Below are 23456 nucleotides of genomic sequence, written 5' to 3' on the forward strand. Positions count from 1 at the left end.
GGGGCGGGGGAATATAGGGACACCCCCTCAACTATGGTCTATTTTCATGTATACCCCCTCATCTTTAAAATCTTTCAAACACACCGTCTCATCTATTGAAAGTAAGTAAATTACTCCATCAAACTAATTGCCATTCTTACCCAAAAAAAAAAAAAAAAAAACTAATTGCCATTAGATTTAAACGTTAATACTCACCCAACTATTTTTGTGGGATCAAATTGCCCAAATTACAAGTTTAAAGATGAAAATACCCTCTATACCTTAAAAAACAAAAAGACTAAACTACCCCCAAATTAATAGAGGTGGGGTGGGGGCGGTAAAGGGAGTGACGGAGTGAAGAAGATAATAGAAATGGGGGGTGGGGGTGGTACAAGAGAGATGTGCCCAACCCTATGGCAGACTAGGGAAAAACAAAGGCATGATTTGTATTTAATATTTATCCCTAAAGGGTATTTTCATCTTCAAATTTTTAAGTTGGGCATTTTGACCCTAAAAAATGGTTGGGTGAGTATTAACCTTAAAACGAACGGCCGTTAACTTGATGGACTAATTTACTTATTTTTAATGGATGAAGGGGTTGTGTTTGAAAGGTTTTAAAGATGAGGGGGTGTACATGAAAACACGCCATAGTTGAGGGGGTGTCCCTATATTTTCCCCTCTTTTTTTTTTTATATTCCTTACAAAAATGCTTTGAAGAAAAGAAAAAAGAAACATAAATAGTTCACTTCTCCTACATATTTTACAAAATTAAATATAATTTTTGTTTTCATTTTTTTGGGTCGTAAGATCCCAAGAACTTATTCAAAGCTGACTCTAGAGAAACTCAGCCAGAGGCCGGGATTACTTACAAGAACTCAAGGTGGGCGCAACCACCAAATCTAAGGCAAAGTGAACCTAGATGCACCTTTTGTTAAGATCTGGAGGATCTCTAGGTAGGGCTGTAAACGGATCGGATTCGGCTCGGATAGTGCTATATCCGCATCCGCATCAGATTAGCTATCGGACAGATTCGAATAGTTCTAAACGGATATGGACACGGATACGGATCGAATATTTTATCCGTATACATGTAAATATAGCTTTTCGGATAACTATAGCCTATCCGTATCCGCATTCGTTTAGCTTTCGGATGGATTCGGATAATACTAAACAGATACGGACACGAATACAAAAACGCATTTCGGCTATTTATTTACACCCCTACCTCTAGGCTCTAGCTCTAACAATCCCGCGAGAAATATGAACAAAAAACACTGAAGAAAACATAACATACATATATGAAAAAAGTTACACTGGAGAAAACATAACGTATATATATGAAAAAAGTTGACATGATAGTAAATTGGGGGCAAATGATTAGAAACTACACTATTCCTAGTTTTCCATATATGCCATGAAAGGGTGGACCATTGAATGTTAAAATCCCTCCGATTAGGTAAATCTTTAGAAAAATGTAAAAAATAACTTAACCCAATACTTAAAATGGAACCCCGTGGGTGTGGCGATGCTCATCAACATGCAGCAGCAAAAGGGCACAGAAATAAATCATGAATTAGAGATTCATCTTGACATAGGCAAATGTGCAAGTTGGACGAGCAATTGGATATAAAATTATATGTCCCGATATCAAACCTTTTTTTTTTCAAAAATTATGTTGTTGAGCCTTATATTCTTTATATTTTTCAAGAATTAATTGAACTAGAAACAATTCAGGCCAAACGACTAAGGCCAGCCAATATGCAATTCTCGTATATTAATAATGGAAAACCAAACATGTGTCTTGCACAGATTTCTTTATATCATTCTCACACAATAAATAGTGAGTCCCACACTGATAGTCTCTTTCTTATTCTACTCATATAGATCTCATGACCCTCCCCTATAAATAAAGTAAAATTGTTTTCTTTTCACCAAAAACTATGACTAAATACGTCAGCCCCTATTATACGAAGTCCTCTGTACCCTAGGACTCAAAATTCATCGAAGATTAAGACACATAAACTTTCTCTTTATCATGGATGAAGGGAAACTGGATTCATAAACAAGATTTCTCCAATTAAATCCCTTTTATGCTTTGGGAAAAGGATCCGATAGGGTTCATGGTTAGGCACTTATATCACCAACCCAATCATGGGTGATTTTTTTTTTTTTTTTTTTGGGGGGGTGGGTCATGGGTGGGGGGTGGGTTGGCTTATCAGTGAGGTCTTTCGGTCTTTATGGCCTTGTGTCCCTCTTCTGGGTGGGGGGTGGGTGGTTGGCTTATTAGTGAGGTCCTTGGGCATTTATGGCTTTGTGTCCCTCCACTTGTCCCTTTCCAATATTAATGTCTATGTTATTTGTGATACCGTTTCAAACCAGACTCGCTATCGCGCTTCCCCGTCCCATCTGTGTTGAATTCGAGCTTCCTTCGTCTTCGCCAGCTCTTTGTGTGGGCTGTCTCTAATTCTTAGAGTTTAATTGATAGTTACCAGTTGTGTGACAGATATCTCAGACCTATCTTTGCAACATTCAAGCCAAGTGCAAAGAAGAATTTGAGGTTTCGCATTTAAAATACCATAAGCGTAGAAGAAGCAAGCACCACAAACAAGTTTGGCATTTAAACCTCCAATCAACACTTTATCTATCCAACATTAGAATTGTAATATTACCCTTTTCACGTGATACTAAGTGTGGCAAATTTGAATCGGAATTGAAAACCGTAATCGGAACCGAATCGAATAAGCCAAACTGAACCAAATAAAATTTTAGGTTTGGGCATTGGATTTTAAAATTGATTCGATTCTCGGTTTGATTCCAGATCCAGCATAGGAACCAAATTCCATAATTGAAATCGAACCCAATTTGAATAGTAATATATTATAGTATATTAATATATTTAATATTAATAAACCATATTATATATTGCTATTTTTTTTTTATGAAAAGAAAAGATATAGATATATTAAGATGGCAAACTTTTACAAAGTTATATACACAATTGGGATTTAGATTTATCCATCATCTGTAAAAAACTTGTTAGAAGTTCCTAAGGCCACGAAGATTGAGTTGGAGTTGGAAGAAGTCCACGCAATGTATCATTTGAGCACCAAACTTTTTTTCACCTTCAGCCCTATCTCCTCAACAAAATTAAACCCTTGTGCTATCCCAAAAATTCTGCTTCCAAGAGATGACGAGTATTAATAGATCCTGCAATTATCAAAATGAATTTGCCATCTAACAAAATGCAAGAAACCCATCGAAAAAGGTCCTAGTTTTCTGATATTGTTCCCTGTGCATAACAAAACAAAAAAGTTGTAAATAGGTAAACAAGGTAAAGAGATAGTAATAGTCAGATTCTCATCATAAATTTCATCCCTTAAAGGAATGGGGGAAGGAAAGATCTTAAGATCCAATAACCATTGTTCAATCCTCTTAATCACTTTGAGAGGATTCGGTTGAATAGAAGAAAAACATAACTTGTTCCTAACGTCCCAAATAAAATAACATGTTAAAATAAAAACTAAAAAAAAACCAAGAGAGAGTTGACCTGTCAAGCTAGTGGTTCAGGTGGATAGACGCGCAGAAATGTTCCAAAGAAGGGTGGGTAATAAACTCGGTTCTTAGACCCAAAGGACCAGTTGCCCAGATGCGTTTAACCCAAGCACATGATAGAAAAATATGTTAGAAGGTCTCATTACAAGTGCCACAAAGAGTACAAGTGGGATTGATCTGAGTCCACTGTGAAACATAATCCTTAACCGGAAACCCTGCATGTATTAGATTTTATAGTACTATATTTTTGGATAAATATTTTATAATACTATTATACTGTACTATAATATTATAATATAATAATATATTATATTCTATATTGTATGCTAGAGTATATGGATCCAAGTACAGGAATCGAACTGAACCGCCTAAGAACCAAATTTTGGAACCGAACATGTACCAAAACCAAGTAGGTTCAGTTTGAGTATCAAAATTCAGAATCAATTCAGTTCTCGGATTGATTCCAGATCACACCAACATTCTCTAGAACCGAATTGAATAACTAATTTACACCCTTACGCAACACATGATAGATGGATTGTGTATAGAAAGTCTTCCTCGAGTGGATTATGGAGAAACAAAATTTCTCTTTTGTCACATATGTTTATATTGGGAGAGTGTTGGGCATGCCGCCAACTTTCGGTAAGATAGCGACATACGCCAATCATAGGGCTGAACATAGGAGGGCAAGGGGGGTCTATTTCAAAGGGGGAGATGAGATGATCATACATATTGGGTACCATGACGGTGTGACCAGCCTTTTCCCATTATTATCATCACAAGAATTTGTTATTTTTTCAATGTCACAAGACATGTATTCTGTCACATGGACAATTAATGTGTCCATTTCGACTGTTAAAAAGGAAAGACATGGTCTGGATTATTCACATGTCAAATTTTGGAGTCTAATTCAATCACATATCTCCCTTGTATTGGTATGCATCTCGTGTATGTCTATGCTTATGTAATAATACTATAGAAAATATTGTAAATTCTCCCAATTTAAACGGAAATAGATGATTTAGATTAAAAAAATCATAAGAATGGATAGTTCAATTTGTTTTCCAAAAACATCAACACATCTACCTGAAATGAATTACAATCATTGCTTAAAAGAAGTTGTTTTCTCAAACAAATCACTTTATTATTTGTTAGGGAAAAAGAACTCTGTCAGGGAGTGTGGCCTACGTTAACACTCCCATGAGTCTATTTCTCCTTCCCATATGAAAAGACACCTATGTCCCTCGTTTTTAGGAGGAGAGAGATAGACTCATTGGAGTGCTGGCATAGGCTACAGTCCTAGCCAGAAAACTAGTTTCTTATTCGTTATAATATTGTTTCGGGAAGCAGTTTTCTGTACGGGAGTGTGGCCTACGCCAACACTCCCATGTGTCTATCTCTCTTCTCCTTAAAACATGGGGGTAGAGATGTCTTTTCACATAGGGAGGAGAAAGATAGACTCATGGGAGTGCTGGCGTAGGCCACACTCCCGTACAGAGATCTTTTTCCTTATTGTTTCCAAACAATAACTTAAAAAAAAATAAAAAATTTACAAATGGGTTCCCTATACAAGCCGAACCTATCACAATGTAATCCCCAATTGTATTTGAATCCTATTGATCCCAAGGTTTTGATAAAAATCAGAATCAGATTAAGTGATTGACTCCCAATCCCAAACTCACCTGATTCTTAAAAAATGTATATTCAGTTTCTAATCTGAATTGATGGAATCCAATCGAATGCCTAATCTCGAGTTTTAAAATCTTGGCCGGTCGAGATTTCACAGTCGAAGTTGTCGGTTGTCCAATCAATGCTTCATGGTTAACCTGATGCCTTTGGGCTTCAATGGTCCTGCTTTGATTGATCACATTTTTTGTTTTTGGTAAAAAGAACCAAAAACACTGAATCGGGAAGCCAAAACGGATGACCCAATGAATAGAAAATGGAAATAATCGTAAATTTAGTGTTTTTATGTTATTTTTTGGGAAAGTGAATGCTATTTGGGCGTGTGAGGTGCACCGCCCCTGCCCAGGGGCATTCAAAATGATCGTCGTACCCTCAAGAAATTCCACCTTTTCATGGGGGTGTGTGGTTGTCATTTTGTACATTCCTGTTTTGGGTGATGAGGCAGTGCATTGCACACGCCTAGATAACGTTCTTTCTCTCATACTTTTTTAGGGCGAGAGAAAGCTACTTGGGCCTCTAGAGCTTGCACGTTTGCACTGGCCAATGAGAGCGTACGCATAAACATCAACCTAGGCAGGATTTCTGCCTTTCCGTGGGAGTAGGGCGATACCTTCCATGGGGACAGGGTGGTATTGTGGCCAGGTGTACAAGCCACGCGACTAGATAGCGTTCTTTCTTCTTTTTTTATTATCAAAAATCGAGATCAAAACATTATAAACCGATAAGATAACATTAATCAATAACTCTCTGTTGCGATTTTGTTTTTAAAGATCTATCTATTATTGAACTGAAGTTAAGGGTGTTTAAGTTAGGTATGAATCGGTCAAACCGATCGGTCCAATTTGAACAAAACCCTTTTCGATTTGGTTTGGGGTGGAACGAATACATATTAAAACGAACCAGACAGGCCGAAAACCAAAAACCAAACTAAACCTGATAAGGAAATGAGACTGGACAGATAAGACACCGAAAACCCAAAAAACCATGATTTCCCCTTTAATTTCCTTAACATATACATATAAACTCAAAACCGTACTGAACTATTTCTGCCGGACCAAACTGAAACTAGATAGTAGCCTGATTACTAAACCGATAAGGAATCAGACTAAACTGAGCACAAATCGAAAAAATTCATTAATTGTTTGGTTCCGGGTTGATTCAGTAAGAAATTAAAACCGGTTCAACCTGACTGAAATTGAACCTAACCAATCGATTAACACATTTAGTTGAAGTTGAAAATAAAATAAGGGAGGGGCATTGTTGCCAGCTATGCAACCGCAGGGGTCAATGAGAAGGTGCAGGGGAATCCAACAAAGGTGAGATTTTTCATTTCACAAGCCATGGTGATCATTTCTCCTTTTCTGTGTCCAAGTGTAGACACCACGCAGCCTTCTTTTTTTCATGAAATAAATTAAAAAATAAATCAAACGTTTGAACAACCAATGAAGGGTTATATATGTCCGGAAAGTTTCAAATATCTCGCGCTTTTGTTTATAGTTTTGTAAGTAGATCTTTTAATATGTCGGCCCATTCTCTTTCTAGATGGGCTTTATGTTTGGTGCCAACTTTTAAATGGACTTTGAGCTACCCTCACTTGGGTCTTTAGAGGTCCTCTTTTCCTGAGGACCTTTTGGGATTTATCTATTTTTGGCCAATGAGACTCAGTTTTCCTTATCTGGCACCAGATTATCGGTAAGGAAGAATAAGAGAAAACGTAGAAAGAGAATGACAAATCTGCTTTCTTTTCTGGTTGAAGGAATGTTTTGGTAGATGTTTTATCATCTTAAGGCTCTGATCATAACCCTGAACTTTTGGAAGAAATTGGTTTTGGGAATTTATTGCATAAGAAAAATGTTTTGTTTTAGGGTTTGATTTTCAGACTAACGGGCTGGACTAAATTGTTATAATGTTTTGAAAGTAAGGGGCACGTGTAAATTGTAAAGTTGTAAAAATACATTTGGACAAATGGACATTTTGAGGGGGGCATTTGGAAAAAACCCCTTTTTTTTTTTTTTGAGTCTTGTGAGCCTCTTTTAAGGTGATTGAACATATTAAAGCTGGTAGGAACAATATACAGGCGATGTTGGAAGCTAAAGAGGCATTTTGGCTTAAAAAAAATATAGGTTAATTATATTATAGAATGGGATAAAAATACATTTAATTTGTATACTACGGCTAATATTTAGTTTAGAAAGTTATTTATTCCTTATATTATTAAAAATAATGGTGAAAAAAATGTTTAATGCCCCAGAGAATGTTAAATTGTTTGTGGAGCATTTTTCTTTTATCTATTCAACATCGAATCCCCTTGACCATTCTTTAATTGATAATTAATTTGACTCTATCAAGATGTTGTTTTTAGTATCAGAGCACTATAAATCTTCAGGGCATGGTGGTTACTGTACAGTGTTTTACACTTTTACTAAAGCAATTGGGATATTATTAAATCTAATATCATTATATTTGTGCATAATTTTTTCACTAATATTTCTTTACTATTTGGAGCTAATTATATTCTATAGCCTTAATATATATATATATATATATTTATTTTTTTGGTTTGGGGTAAACGATTAACTTTAATATTTCATAAGTATAAAACTGTTCTAGTAGAAGACTTTTATTTTAGGCCTACTAGTCTTTGTACAATGTTTTATAAGATAATTGCTAAGATTTTGGCTAATAGGCTTTGGCCATTATTGCATCGTTTTATATCATCATTTTAGGCTGGTTTTATTAAAGATAGACAGATAACAAATAATATAGTCATTGCATTATTGCACATAAAATTTTTCATTTTCTAAAAATATCTTAAAAGGGGACATAGATGTATAGATATGTCAAAAACATATAGGGAAAAAGTTCTTTGTCTGAGAGTGTGGTCAACGTCAGTACTCCCATGAGTCTCTTTCTCTCCTCCCCATGTGAAAAGACATCTCTGTCCCCTTGTTTTAAGGAGGAGAGAGATAGACACATGGGAGTGCTGGTGTAGGCCACACTCCCATACATACAGAAAATTGCTTCCCAAACATATAATAAGGTGGAATGAGATTTTGAAAGTTATTTTTGAATTTTTAGGATTCAACAATGCCAAGAGGCCAAGTGGGACATGATTAGTTACTAAAGTTCTGTTTGGTATACAAAATTGACCTAAAATACATTTCAAGAATGCATACCAAATACAACCTTAAATATGTTGAATTTTTTTATTTTTTTTTTAATGGTAGAAAATATGTTCAATTTACTAGTTACAATAGAATCGAGGGAGGATGTGAAGAGTCTTCTAGATTTGTGAAACAAGAAACTGAAACCGAGGGGACCAGTAAAGTAACGCGTAGCGCCCAAACCAAATGGATCTCCGATATTCTCCAACGTTCGCTTTATCCAACGGCACTCGTTTCATGCATGCGTCAGCGTAACAGTAAAGCTGAGTCTTTAACTCCGTCTCAACTCTCACGTCTAATGAAAACGAAATCAAAATGGTAACCGTCACACATCCCTTATTTAACCCTGGGAAAACTACAATACCCTCCATATCCCTTTTGCTCTTTTGAGGGAAAGTAGAATTCGGTGGATTTTGATTTGTAAGTAGAAGTTTTTTTTTGTGTAGAAACTTGTATATATAGAAGGTTCACGTGAGAAGAGGATAGACTACTTATGAAGGAAGTTATTACGAAGTCTTGTGTTAGGTTTTTCCCCCCACAAAATAAATGCAAATATTTTCTCATTAGTGAACTAGGTAAAGGACTTTGTGAACTTCTAGCATGGGAAAACCATTGGATATTTAGGGAGTGGTTTAGATTGATCATTTGCCGAATTTCAAACTCAATTTCAATCCTCGTGTGCATCCCCTCTTTAATCTTGGAATATACATAGTCAGATCTATTTGAATGGCAACACCAAACACGGAAGGTGGTCAAAGAGGTTTGCAAATCAATCAAACGTTATGATCATAATAATACAAATTGTCATGGCATGTGTAAAAGAGATCATAGTAAGCCGCTCATTTAATGAGATTTCCTTAGTTAAAACAAAGGAAAAAAGAATCTTGAAAGGCAGTTTGACCATTGCACCCAGCAGACACAGAGAGACACGAAATGATCGCTCCACCCCTCATGGAAGGCAAAAATCTCACCATTGTTGATACTTTCATGCATGCTTCCATTGCCCCTCATATTCGCATAGGGACCACATAGCTTTTTAAGGACCCTCTCCCTTTCATTAACGCTTAAACTCAACCCTAGTTAATAAACGAAATAAAGAAGAGAAAGTTTTACTTCACCCACACACTCAAATATCTATCGTAACTACTACGACCCTATTCTATTTGCTGGAGGTCTAAAAGAGCAAAATGCTCTTCAGTGTTCACTTGCTCCCATCCAAGTGCAATGGTGGCCATTGTAATTCATCGTGGCTTGCGGCTAGAAAAATACCAAACACAAATACCCACTCCCCAGTATCATATATTTCCTCACTTCTTAGTCTACTAGTTGTTGAAGCTATTTATGCATATGCCATGGTTCGCTTATAGTTTTCTTTCGAAAATTTTAGTTAGTACTCATTCATAAAAACTAATACACAAAAACTTGAAGAGAAACTATAGTGATTGTCGTAACTTATGTTCAAAATTGTTGTTTTTATAAGGAGGTTTTCTTCCTTACATTTAAGCATTGGCCTAATTTAAAGAAGGAAAATTTAATGTACAACTCCCATTGTAGTTGGACTCAATTATTTATGTTTGAATTTTCACAAAAACAATTATTCGTGCTTGAATTACTAGACACAATTGATATAGTATATCAAAAGGGAAAAGAATCCTTGCTTGAATGCTTGGTGGCTTCCCCTACACCCTCTCACAAGATACCATTAAATGATGCCCTTGTTCCCTGGTTGGATACATAGGCACTCTCTCTTATTGACCCAGACGCTGGTGTAGAGACCCATGCGATCAAATATTGATCTCATGCCCATATGAAAAAATCTTTGTGTTTCTACGACCACAAGTAGGGGTGTCAAATGCTGACCCGCACGTAACCAATTAGTAATCGGCTCAACAGATGCCCAATGAGACCGACCAGTACCGTTAGCCAACCGGTTATAGCCTGATTAGCCCAATTATAGCCCAATTCCTTGCTACCTAGCCGAAATAAAGTTACTATTACTATTGTTCCTTGGCTGTATTAAGTGTGATTTTGTGAATCAACAAAAATAGGATATAAATGGAAAGAAACAAAATTTGGAGGGTATCTTTGTAACTGGGCATTAAATTTCGGAATGTGACGTTGTTTAATCGGAATGTGACAGCAAACGTCGTTAGTCATTCGTCGTTAACACTGCGCCCCTTTGGTTCCTTCTAACGGAAGCTTTAGGAGGAGTATAAAAAGGGCGGAAATTGAACCGAATATATTTCCGTTTAGAGTTTTAGAGAGTTTGGGTTGATTTAATACATATCAGTTTCCCGCGACTTCGTGTCGATCGTAACTTTCTCTCTTTGAAGCTTTGTAAATCCTAATCCATGGTGATTCAAAACCCTTCTTATTCACTGTAATAGAGGTTAATTTTGCTCGAAAAGTTGATAGCTTTTGATTTTCTGCTTTCTTCTGTATTTGCCTCGTGTTCTTAGCTTCCTCTTTAGTGGTTACAGAACTTCGATATCCAAGGTGAGATAAAAGAATCGTTGAAACCCTAGAATCTCTCAAGAGCTTCTCGGCTTTCTTGCATTGCCTCTGGTTCCTGTTGATTTTGCCATTAAGCCGTGCCATTGACTGTGTTTTCTATTGGGGACTGGGGAGTGGGACTTGATGGTCCAGAGATCGGAAACAAAAATCGATTTATTGATTTGGTTTATGAAGATTTACGTTTTATGTTGGCCCGTTTTAGTTTGTTTCTTACTTTTATTTGCTTGCGGATTGCATCAGGTTAAAGATTCTGTTCAGGATTTTCGCCCTGTTGTCTGAGAGCTCATTTGATTAGACAGAGTATGAAAGAAATCACGGCTGATGTTTACTCGGCAAAGGAATTAACAGTTGCATCGAGCTCTTCTGTTTCCGAGAGTAGTGGCGATACTGACCTTCCCAAGCTCGGGGATGCTTACCTCTCTCTAACCTCTCGCTCGTCTCTCCCCGCGTATGCTTACCTCTCTCTGTGTCTTTTGCATTTTATTCGGAGTTTTTATTGCTGGATTGGGATGAGTTTGCGTTTTAATGTTATTCATTTTGCTGATGAATTTTTCATGATTCCATATCTTATTTATATTTAGGAGGACAACTGGTCCTACCAGACGTTCAACAAAGGGAGGCTGGACAGAGAAGGAGGTGAGCACAGCTAGAATTCGTTGCTAGTTTATAAATTAGTCCCATCTAGAAGCTGATTGTTTTTATTCAAACATTTGAGCTGGAATTAGAGTAGTTCGGATGATGAATTGTGTTTTGTTACCTTTAATAAGAGGACATGATACGTATACCTATATTGTCTGTTTAAATAAATCTAGCTTCTAGTTTGATGAATAGCTGAACCTTAGGAAAGTAGGTACTCAAGTGTGCAACGTGATACATTGTTATTTGTTAATAATGTGTGAAAATGGGTTTGATAGATTATGCACTCTAGTTGAAAGACTGAATTTTATGTTTTTGATTGTTGGAATGACTGAATTACTTGCTTCTTTCTGTGTTTTTGTGTGTGTGTGTGTGTGCGTGCGCGCTAAAGAATTCTAATAGTTCTAATCAACAATGATTTTAATTTCTTTTACTTTCTGTTAATTTGAAACAGGATCAAATTTTAACCATGGCAGTCAATTCTTTCAATGGGAAGAACTGGAAGAAAATAGGTACGCATGCTATTCATTGACCTCTTTTTCTCTTCATTGCCTTTTTGCCTTTTGCTCATGAGATGTCCCATATCATTTGGCTTCAATTTTTGTACATCCACATATCATTTTTCAACGTTGATGTAGATGTGATTTTTCCATAATGTACAACATTGTTATTGTCTATTTTGGACTAATCAATTGATATATGTGAGTGCTTCTATATCCATTTTGCACTTCTTAGTGTATAGGTTTTGCCTGAGTTGATTGGGAGTTCAGAAGCATTTGGCTACTTTATTTGGAGATATAAAGATAGTTGAAAAATGATATGTGAGAATCTAGGTGCAGATATAACATAGTTGTCTTGATTACATGAGTATTCCATGGTCTTTGATATCAAATGTTCCTCCTTTTTCATCGTTGTATCTGGTAAACAGTTTTAAGGAAGTTTGGTGTAAAAAACAAGGAAAAATAATGCTAGTGAATTTATGCCCTTAGCTACCAAAGACCCACTTACTTTTGATGCACCTAATCTAAAGTGCCTGTTGTTGTGCAGAAGTTACTCGTCTCACTTCAGATTTTTTATTATATGAACTTTCTGATCCCTTGCAGCTGAATATTTTCCTGGTCGGACAGACGTTCAATGCCTCCATCGCTGGCAGAAGGTTCTTAATCCGGAACTTGTTAAAGGACCTTGGACTAAGGAGGTTTGAATGCTTTCCATAGAGGAATTGTTTTTTTCTTGTGCTTTATATGCATAATGTTTGATCATGACTTCCCTTTTTATGTTTGATAATTTGTAGGAAGATGACCGTATCATTGAGTTAGTTGAAAAATATGGCTGTAAGAAGTGGTCAGTTATTGCAAAGTCCTTACCAGGGCGCATAGGGAAGCAATGTCGAGAAAGGTAGGTGGGAAAATTTTCTGCATTAAATCCCTTACACATAATGCTTTATTTAATCCCTATCTATTTTGGTTGTGTCTTCGGTTTGGGGCCTCAAGGCCTCTAGATTTTCTTGGGCCCTTCAATAACTTGGCATAATGTTACCTTTTCATAGGATTTTGAACTAACACTGAATGGCTTCCACCTTAATATATTGCTACAATTAAAGCATTAATCATTGACATGAGACTTACTAGCAACCCACACTTTTATACTAGTTCTGTGGGCCTGGATCCAATATGTGATTTCAACAGTACATGGTATAGGTAAGAACACTTTTATGGTACAGGACAACTCTTTCACTTCCCAAAACCTTGGACATGTATATAAACATGACGGGCAAGGTGAATGGGTAAAAATACCATAGCAATATAATTCTCCAGTCTGGGTCTGCCTTTTTCTGGTGTAAGAATAAGCTAATGTATCATAATAAAAGTTAGGAAAGGTAGTATCAGAAATTACACTGATACAGGACAAAGGAACCCAGGTCGAGGGGAAGTAGATAACCTGAAACTTGATCTATGTTTATCATGTTATTGCTGATTATTACTTTCCTTAATCTACACATATCAATACATAGGTATTAAATTGATGGCCTCAACACATGGAATCTTGTAGGATTGGCCTTGCCCTGCCAAATATGGTTAAAAGTGTGGGGCTTGGGCCAGGAATCAGGATCATCAATGTGATCTACTTATCTGCCAGAGGTTCATGGGCTTTGACCTTGTCTGGATCCTCTCTTAACTGATTTTGAAGGATCTTCCTCTTAATAGGGTCGAATGAGAACTTTTAAAGTGGCAGGAATGTGTGAGATGTGTGGGTTTGATGGGAATCTTGCTTGTGTGTGTATAATTGCATCGCAGTTCTTGTTGTTCCTTTTAATCTGAACAGATGCTCCTATAAATTGTTCGTCGTTGTAGTCCATGTCATTCATTTGGTAGTGATTTCAGGCTTTCTGGCATATAGGTAAAGCAATTATGTGCTGTGGAAGATATTGAAACAAGCAGCACAATGATGAATGATTCACAATGGATGATGGAGGATGCGCACATGGTGGAAAAGAAGAGAATAAGAAGAGAAGAAAAGAAAGAGAAATCATGGGGGAGAGAGAGGAGAGAGCACACAACTTGCTTTTCAAAAACAAAACAACTCTATTCCATAATTCGAAATCGTGGGTGAGGTCTAGCCTCTTACATGTGTTTATAAAACAGAAAAAAGACATTAAATAGAAATCTAACTAACCTAGGCTTCCTATTTGTGACTCAAACAATTAAATAATAAAAGAAATCTCAACTTAAATAGATAAAGAACCCCTAACATATGTACACTCTTTAGAAAGAGTCCTAAGCTGACTCAAAACTTAGATTTATTTCCTCCAAACTAAGTTCCACAAAAATAGGATAAACTTTATCTATCAAGGTAACTTCCTAACTAATAGCTTATGGGCCCCATTACTAATACTAGCTACCTAAATTAAAATGCTAATTTCGTGTACCCCCTTCGGACCTAAAATTTGCACTATAATAGATCCCATTACAAAGAAAAATACTTAAAAAAAACCCAGTCATATATTATCTAAACAGGCTCAAAATAAAAGATCAAACCACATCCAATGGTGATGATCATGCTCCTGCATTATACAACATCATAATTTCTCACTGAAGTACCTTGCTTCAATGAAACTTGTCTCTACATTTTGCTTCTATGTACTCCTATATCTACAATTCTTTCTATCAAAATTTAGTGCTACGAGAATCTCACCTGCTAGCCCATCTGTTTACCATTGCCATTGATGTGCCTGTTATATTAAGATGGGCATTTATTCTTGGAGGTTTCTTACTAATTCTTTATATTTCAGGTGGCACAACCATTTAAACCCAGATATAAAGAAAGATGCATGGACCAAGGAGGAGGAGTTGGCTCTTATACGTGCCCACCAAATATATGGAAACAAATGGGCAGAAATAGCAAGGTTTCTACCTGGAAGGTATCATTGGATTACTGTTATTTAACATGTAAATGCCAGATAATAACAGTCATACCACAATCTTTCTGTGCACAATCAAATAGTTCGTACATTCCAGTCTGATCAATATTTGGCTTGTACTTCATGGGTTTTTATGTCTAATGACCTTCCTGGCTAGCAAGTTGAATTCTGAAATGCATTATGTTAAAATTGCCTTGATTATTCGCTTCTTGAATTGGATTTTTGTTGAAATTAGATTCTAGACTGGTTAGATATATTGGGCATACACTTTACTATTGCAAACCCACATATATCTAAAGAACTGCAAGGAAGTTTATTTGTCAAGTTTGATGATGAATATATAATTTTCCAATTTATGTTTTTTTTCCTATTGCAAATTGATAGGGCGGACAACTCAATAAAGAATCATTGGAACTGTTCCGTGAAGAAGAAGTTGGATTCATATTTAGATTCTGGGTCTGCTGGGGATTTGCATGTAATCACCTTTCCCAATTTTGACAATCATGAAACTAAAGCAGGATGCATAGGGGGTGAAACAGTGGGACAAAGCCTTGGTAGATTGGAGTCCATTGACCCGAAAATACACTTGGAGGATGGTGTTGGCCCCCATTTACAGAGCACAGTTCTTAGCAATGCAAAAGGAGCTCAGAGACAACTACAACTACAACTACAACCTGTTCAGAATGCTGTAGAAAATTGTAGATCTTTGAAAGAAGGGTTACATGGTCCAAGGAAACCTTTATCTCTGATCGGCTCTGATGGTAAGGATGCCACTACAAGAAGCTCAATCAGTGGACATTCTGGGGTCGATGCTGAAATGTCGGATGGTTCACGTCATAGCAGTTCTATTCAGCCTGACCTATCATGTAGCACTTCATCAGGTTTTTCTCAGAAGTTGCCTATAAAGAGATTTGCACGTGAGCAAAGTGATTCTACCAATCTTGCATCATTTCATCACCAAGGACATGCTACTATTTCAGTTTCTTCTTCGAATGTTAACTTGGATGTTACTGGAGGTACTAGAAGAAATAGTTTTCCTCTTGAGATGGCTCTTCCTGTCACTGCTAAAAGATCACTTGAATCTCCTAGACGGCCACGGCGCTATGGAATTCCCTTGAATGGATTGATTTCTTCAGATGCAGGGTTAAATGGTGAAGCTAAAAATAAGTTCTCAAGTTTGCCAATTTGTGAATTTGGTGGCTACAATGCTCAAGTTGGTAAACAAAACGACGTCGCGGGCACGCCTCTACATATGGAGGATGTAAAGTTTGGTCGATTGTATTATGAGCCTCCCCTGCTTAAGGATATGACTATGGCCTTCGAAAATGGTAGAGTTTCAGGTACTGACAATTTTATCAGAATGGCGAACAGTCCAGTTTGTTGTTCTACTCCACCTAGCCATATACAAGGTAACTCTATAAATTGTAGCAACCCAGAGTCTATGTTGAGGAATGCTGCGAGGAATTTTAGGAGTACCCCATCAATTATTAGAAAGCGAGGGCGTAAGTCTTCCAGACTAGAAGGCAATGCAAATGATTCTGATGGGATGTGGTCACCGGAAGTAAGGACCAACGGTTCCACTGACATGCTGGGATCAAAGCATTCACATTTGTATGCAAATGATGGTCAAGACAGTCTCAACAGCACAGATCTACAAAACATAAAGAGGCTTTTACTATCTCACCCAAACCCTCTAAAATCTGACGCATATGTTTCTTTAAAATCTGTTGAAAAACGCCTAGAAGATGCATTTGATATGGAATGGGATCATGCCAAAGTTAAATGCAACAACTCAGCTTCTGCAAGTGATCCTTATGATGCTAATTGCGATACAAATACAACGTTTATATGTTCGGACAACTCATTGGAACCTAGGCAAGTGGCATCAGGTCTTTCATGAAACATCATGCCTCTTGATCGTGGAGACAATTAAGCTTGGTCAGTAATATCTTCTTTTTTATTTTGATGCATGTGGAAATCATCACCTCAAGTACTCTGAGTCTGACGGTTATTTTTTTCTCAAAGTTGTGATGACTTGATTTAAATAAGTTGAAACCTGTTAAACGTGCTTGCAAATTAGAGATAATATTATGATTTTGTGCGGTATGCCCTCATGTCCATTGTGCATTTAGTCATGTCTACATAGAACGATATGCATTACCACATTAGTGACTCCTCAGTTGAAGTTTTCACCATTTAATATGTGATAAGGACGGGTTTGAATAGACATGCATTGCTTAGGACTAGTAACAGGTATGGCTTTGAATAGAGCTGATTGGAAAGAAAGGAACAATGTAGCCTACCCCATAAGTTGGGATAAGGTTGGTTGAGTTGAGTTGATAAGTAGGGATTTGTTGTTGGAGTTCTAAATGTTAGCATGAAAATCAAGTGAACTATAACATATTATATTGTCCAAATCAAGCCTATCAATCATAGGTCACTGTGTTTAGGCAACCCTAGGCATTGGGGGAGGGAAAAAATCAAGGCGCCCTTCCAGCGAAGGAAGTTTGGATGCCAAGGTGTTGCCTAGGCGATGCGTTGACAACTATGCTATCAATTTCACTATGATTTTGTAATGATTACCTTTCTAAAAGTTCCAATGTCTGAATTTTTAATGCTTCCTTGTAAACATTTTTTCATGGTACATAGTTCATCAATGGGTTTACCTTTGCCTGCAACTTACTTAAAATATTTGGCCATTGCAGGATCTTTTATTTTGTGTTGCCTAAAATCCTGGACAAGACAGCACACCATCTAATAGCAGGATATTGTTTTGCATTTGTAAACAATAGAGGTAGGATTTTTTTTGGGGATATATAATGGAGGTAGATTTGGTTCTTCTTCATATTTTATTAGTGATTTATTCCTAGTTGTCATGGTGTCCCAAGGCGTTTGAGGGGTTCTGGACTCAAGGCAACAACAAAAAGGCGACCATAGTGCCTACCTAGACTACCAAGGCGTCACTTAGACGTCGCCTTGACAATTCTGCATTTTTTTTTAATCTAATCTATATACCCACTGCAGATAGGTTTAAACAACATTGTCAGACTTTATGTGACTGGATGTGCTGCTTTTACTTTTGACCCTTATAATTTTCTGATATTCTGTTTGTAATTTTTTAATTTCTTTTGTATGATTAAATACATACTATGTCAGTTCTTATGAATGAAATTTAGGGAAGAAAGGGAAAAGTAAGAATTGACACAGTTACAAAATTTATGACTTACAACCCTAATAAGGGTTAAAAAACTAGGAAGGAAGCAGTAAAATATGTGACTTATAACCTGGTGGAGGGCTGATTAGGAGAGTGGAAAAATTCTTAGATGAATCTCAGAGTTGCAGGGGAGTGGGGGGGGGGGGGGGCACGTAAGAAGAAAAAGGGGGTGGGGAGGAAGATTGTACCCGCACACCTAGCCATGCAGGCCCTTCACAAACACATACTCAATTCATTCTCAAATCTGCCCATCTATGATGGTTACATGGTATAAATAAATAAAATTCAATGACTCTTAATGGAACTCTACTTCAAGCTAGTCTATTCAAAATAAAATAAAGACTACAAGATTAATCCAAGCAAATAAATCTAAATAATTAAATAAACTCTTATATCCTACTAGACTCTAAAAACTCAAACTGGACCCGGTTCATCTTCGTCTGGATACTCAAGTGGGTTTGGGTGGGTCCAAGGTAGTGCACCTGCATCACATCCATAGTAAGGGTTAATGAACTTGAAAACACAGCAGTTTTATCCCTGTTATGCTCATTATTTTCTCAACTGTTCATGTCTAGGGGATTGTGTTTTGGAATTGGCCCCTCCCAGTCCTTAAAAAGATCCTATACTATTTTAGACAAGCAAGTGGTTACTTTTCCAAGAGTATCCTTGTTACATGGGCAGGTGAACCTGACATGGTGTCTGATGTGACCAACTAAAAGTGTCTTTGTTACGAAGACAAGCGAGTGGTTACTTTTTCAATTCCCTTTGGAGTCCTTACCCATAATTACTGTATGGGCAGTCCATGTGAATTGTTAGTCAAATTTTTTTTTGGGGGGTTTAAGTAATCACATATCTGCATTTTTCGGTTCTTATGTTCCTGTTTCTGTAAGGCTGTTTTCTTCTATTATTAATTAGCCCTCTGAAAGTAAGGGCCTTTAAGTATCTCATGCCAATGGTACTGGCATGTGCAATTTTACGTATGCCATGGCAAATTGTATCTGTTAAACAGGCGAGATGCAGTCAGCCAACCCAGACTCCAGATTAGGAATTAGAGATCAGATCAGCTTCTCCACAGGCCCAAATCTAGAATATTTTCCTGAAAATCAAGGGATAAAGAGCTTGCTGGTTCTGATACTCTAGGATTCTGCAATGGGAGAAAAAGAGGGAAACGGATGCTTATCCAAAGATAGAAGTAAGGTAGCCGTAGGGAGGGAGAAGAAATAGGAGGGAAGAAACCAGATCGATGGATGGGGAGGAGAGATCTGCTAGGGGGAGAAGAATAGAGCAAAAGAAAGAGAACTAGTCATTTAGGCAATTACCAAATAAGACAAATTTAATCCCTTCTTTTCCATTATTTTTTTTGGGGGGAAAGGGGGGAGGTTAAATATTTATAGGAAAACAAAAGAAAGTCTCATAAATCTAAAACTTCTTAGGTAACTATACTAACTTAACTATCAAGGATTCAAAATAATTAGCTAATTAGAATTATTGGTCTAAATCTTCTAGATAACTTGGGCCCACACAACTAACCGAAATAGGACTCTTTATTGACTAAATTAAAGCCAATTACACTACCTAATGGACCCAACTACTACTTAAATATGAATTTCATAGACCACCCCATTAAGCCCCCCAGTTTTGGGCTTTATAATTCATCCCATTACAAATAAAACCAAAAGAATTAAAAGCTAATGAGTGACTAATAGATCTCAAAATAGGACCAATCTTTGGACTGGGCCTGCATTGGGATGAGCATTGCATGCTTATGTATGCCTATACTTTTGGCCTGCGTTTGATTTTTAATTTGTTTCTTTGTTGTTTTTTAAACTTGTTTTCTATGGTGCGTTTTTGTGATGGAAGATCAATTGACACTTTTTGTGTCATCAAATATCTACCGACACTTAATTTGATACTGTGCCTGCCTCAACTTCTTTTAAGTGTGTACTGTTGAATAATAATTTACTGGCAATGCTCCGGCTGAGTTGTAGGTCTTTCAATGTTAGCTTAACCCTTGTTTGATGAAGGTGCTATGCATGCGTTTGATTGTGATTTTCCAAATTGATAGAATGCGTGTTAAACTTGTTGACTACTGCAAGATGGGTTTAAACAATCTTTATCCATCATCTGTGCCCCTTAGTCCCTTACTGACAAATAATTGTTCATGAAGTTGGGAGCTTATGATAGAAATACTGGTACTCTCTGAAGTTTAAAAAGAAGTGATTATTCATATAAATGTGTTCCTGCATTTGCATTTTCTAAGCTGTCTGCTATTGTTCGTTCGTCTTGCAAATCAGTTTTTGTGTTTTCTCCTTTTGCAGATTTTGAATGTAGCAGAATGGTTCTACAATTGAAGCTTATCATCTGATAGATGTTGTGAAAGCACAGAAGTCTGCCCAACGAATGGTGCCAGACACTTGGTGGAATTATATTGCATGTGGATGGCAAGAAAATTACCATTCTTCACTGATAGTATTTCAGTGGTTCTTTTTGGAATGTCTCTAGGTGATTTTGAGTTGCTTCCTCTGGTAATCTCTCAATTCTTTTTTGTGCCATAAAATTATTTTTGTAAATAGGGAAAAAAAGTAAAAATTCTAATCAATCTTTACTAAGTTTTGGATAAAAACAGAAGGGCCAATATCTGTTGCTAGTTGACAGGAAAACAGATATACTGTAAAGAAGTAGAAATTGAGTGGAAGATCTTTCTGTCTAGTCCTTGAAATATTCCCCAATTTGCTGTTTTAGTCATCACAATTGTGCAGTCTGGCTGTTTAAGCCTGACAACATGGGAAATGATTCTTGGACCTGCCAAGTAAAAGGTGGGCGTTTCAGATAAATCAATAGGGGGACCCATATCATTGAGGGAGGAGGGATAAACTGTGAGGGAGCGTATATTGTGTGGAGGCATGCCCTTCTTTTTCCCAAAATTTGGATATTGGGAGCTTGAGGTAATTTTATAATTGCTGATGTACCTGAGAAAACAATTTCGTTTTTAATTCTCATATCTGACATTCTGACTACCAAATAGAAGCGGTCCTAAGATTTTGGAAGAGCGAACGATGCAAGGACAATGGTTCATTAAAATCATTTTTGGGAAACAAAATGCAAGGCAATTAATGATCTCTTATGCATTGGTTGGAGGCAGGATCAGGTTCTCATACTATCTCAGGCGCACAGATGGAATCCAAAAGAGTGAGTAGATTCCATCCGTCTGGTTGAGAGCGTACGAGAACCTGAACCATTCTCTATTGGTTGATCCCGTATATGTTTAGAAGATCAGTCTGGTAGTCTGATTCTGTAGTAATGAAGTTCTTGCCGTGGGTTATATATATTGATGACAGAGACGATGATCATTTCACAATCTAGTCTTTGTGCTTCATTCTTACTGGGGATTGCACATTGGGCTGGACCATTTTTTACTCTTAGCAGCTCACAGCCCCAAAAGTTTCAGCGGATTGGGTTCGATCCCACTCTTTTCTCAGGGTCCCAAATGAAGTTTTGGTTGGCTTTGTACAGTCTTAGCCAAACCTAATGAAAAATAAATATATTTTTTGAGCAAGAGATCACTGCTTGGTTGTGTAGGCCCTTGCATCAGTGTTGGGGACCAATAAGATCTTGTGCAGGGGCATCAATATAGATGAGATTTTTAATTTCAGGAGGGGCTGGGTGGTAGTTTTGTACTCCGTGTCTAGTCGTAGGAGCCACGTGACCAAACATTGTTCTTTTTTCGTTTTTTAATAGGCAGATCGCAAAGAAAGTTGAACTCATGATTTCTTAATTGTGAGGCATTAATCCTTACCAACTGAAGCACTAATTTCTAAAAAAATTCTGATTGTGGATGCCATCTTGCTGAGTCATCCACATATTCTACATTAGAGTGTTAGATCATGTGTTTTTTTTTTTTGGCTCTAAACTTGTATGTTTAGGTTGCCCGTTTACCATTACCAAAAAAAAAAAAAAAAAAGGTTGCCCGTTTACAGGGTTGGATCAAGGTATTTATTTATGAGTGAGGTAATAAGGGAGAATGTTCTCTGTGCTGGCGGTACAGGTTGTGTCTAGACACATGGGGGTGGGCGCAATGACCACCCTGCCCCCCTGAGTGGTAGGCCTATGTGTCTGAGTGCAACCTATGCTGCTGCACAGAGAACATGAGCCCATAATATATAAAAGGAAAAAAGATATCTAATTGGTGGTGTTTCCTACACCCTCTCAGGGCATCGTGAGATGATGCCTTTGTCCCCTGGGTAGATACCTAGATGTACTCACCCATTGGCCGAGATGCATGTGTAGAGATTATGCGATCAAGTAGAGATCTCCCATCCTATATAAAAATGGGAAGCAGTTTTCTGTAAAGGAGTGTGGCCTACGCCATCACTCCCATGTGCCTATCTCTCTCCTCCTTAAAACAAGGGGGTAGAGGTGTCTTTTCACATGGAGAGGAGAGAGATAGACTCCCTACGCCAGCACTCCCGGACAGAGATCTTTTTCCCTGAAAAAATAGATAAAATTTCTTGTGGTTCATCCACAAATAGAAGTCTCCATGAATGGATTTCCTAATTTGCCATCAGGAAGGATGATTTGGTAAATCCAACTATTGACCACGGAGAACATTGACATCTTTCTCTGATTTTTCACATTTTTTATTTTTGAAGTGTAATTTTTAATGAATTTTTAAAGCTTTATTACCAAGTAACCAATTCTTGCAATCTAAAAGAAGAAAAAAAGCCAATTCATATTAGGTTCAAACTTGATAGATAGTTCGAAATAAGAAGCGTTCTCAACCAAATCATTTTGACAAGTCGTTTGACTTGCAAAAAGAATTATATTCGATTTAGAATTAGAAATGGCTACAAGTTTTTTGGGTACAAAAAGAAGGAGAAGGAAAAACAATGCCTCTCAATTAGTAGCATTAAGTGTGATTAACAAGAGTTGACTTGGGTCCTTGATAGTAACCCAATCCATATGGGAGAGAATGTCAGTGAAGCAACCACATTGTCAAGATGTGAGAGGGAGTCCATATCGTTTCCTATGACGTTAACCATCAGAGTCGATCTCACACCAGCCATAGGGTATCAAAAAGATCCCTACATAGACATTGTGGAAATGCTTTCCCACACCGTCACAAAGAGAATTTTTCATTTCCAATGACGTTAATCACTAGAGTCGATCTCACCCCATCCATGGGGTGTGGAACCAAGAATAACAAGACTCGTAGCTAATGCCTTTATGATACATCATTGGATACTGCAGATAAAAAATATTTAGGGAAATTTACACATACCATCCCTGAGGT

General features: G+C 37.2%; 1 protein-coding gene across 1 annotated transcript; it reads left to right on the plus strand.

Annotated features, from left to right (window-relative positions):
• Nucleotides 1–11468: 11468 nt before the first annotated feature.
• Nucleotides 11469–20893, plus strand: LOC122663689 (the record flags this gene model as incomplete). The annotated part of the gene is made up of 7 exons (XM_043859313.1): nucleotides 11469–11531; nucleotides 11986–12043; nucleotides 12635–12729; nucleotides 12826–12929; nucleotides 14824–14952; nucleotides 15337–16890; nucleotides 20485–20893. Coding segments are annotated over 6 exons (1965 nt in total), but the record flags the coding sequence as incomplete, so codon positions are not given.
• Between the last annotated feature and the right edge of the window lie 2563 nt (nucleotides 20894–23456).

Source organism: Telopea speciosissima, chromosome 6 (assembly GCF_018873765.1).
Source record: "Telopea speciosissima isolate NSW1024214 ecotype Mountain lineage chromosome 6, Tspe_v1, whole genome shotgun sequence".
Taxonomy (NCBI): Eukaryota; Viridiplantae; Streptophyta; class Magnoliopsida; order Proteales; family Proteaceae; genus Telopea; species Telopea speciosissima.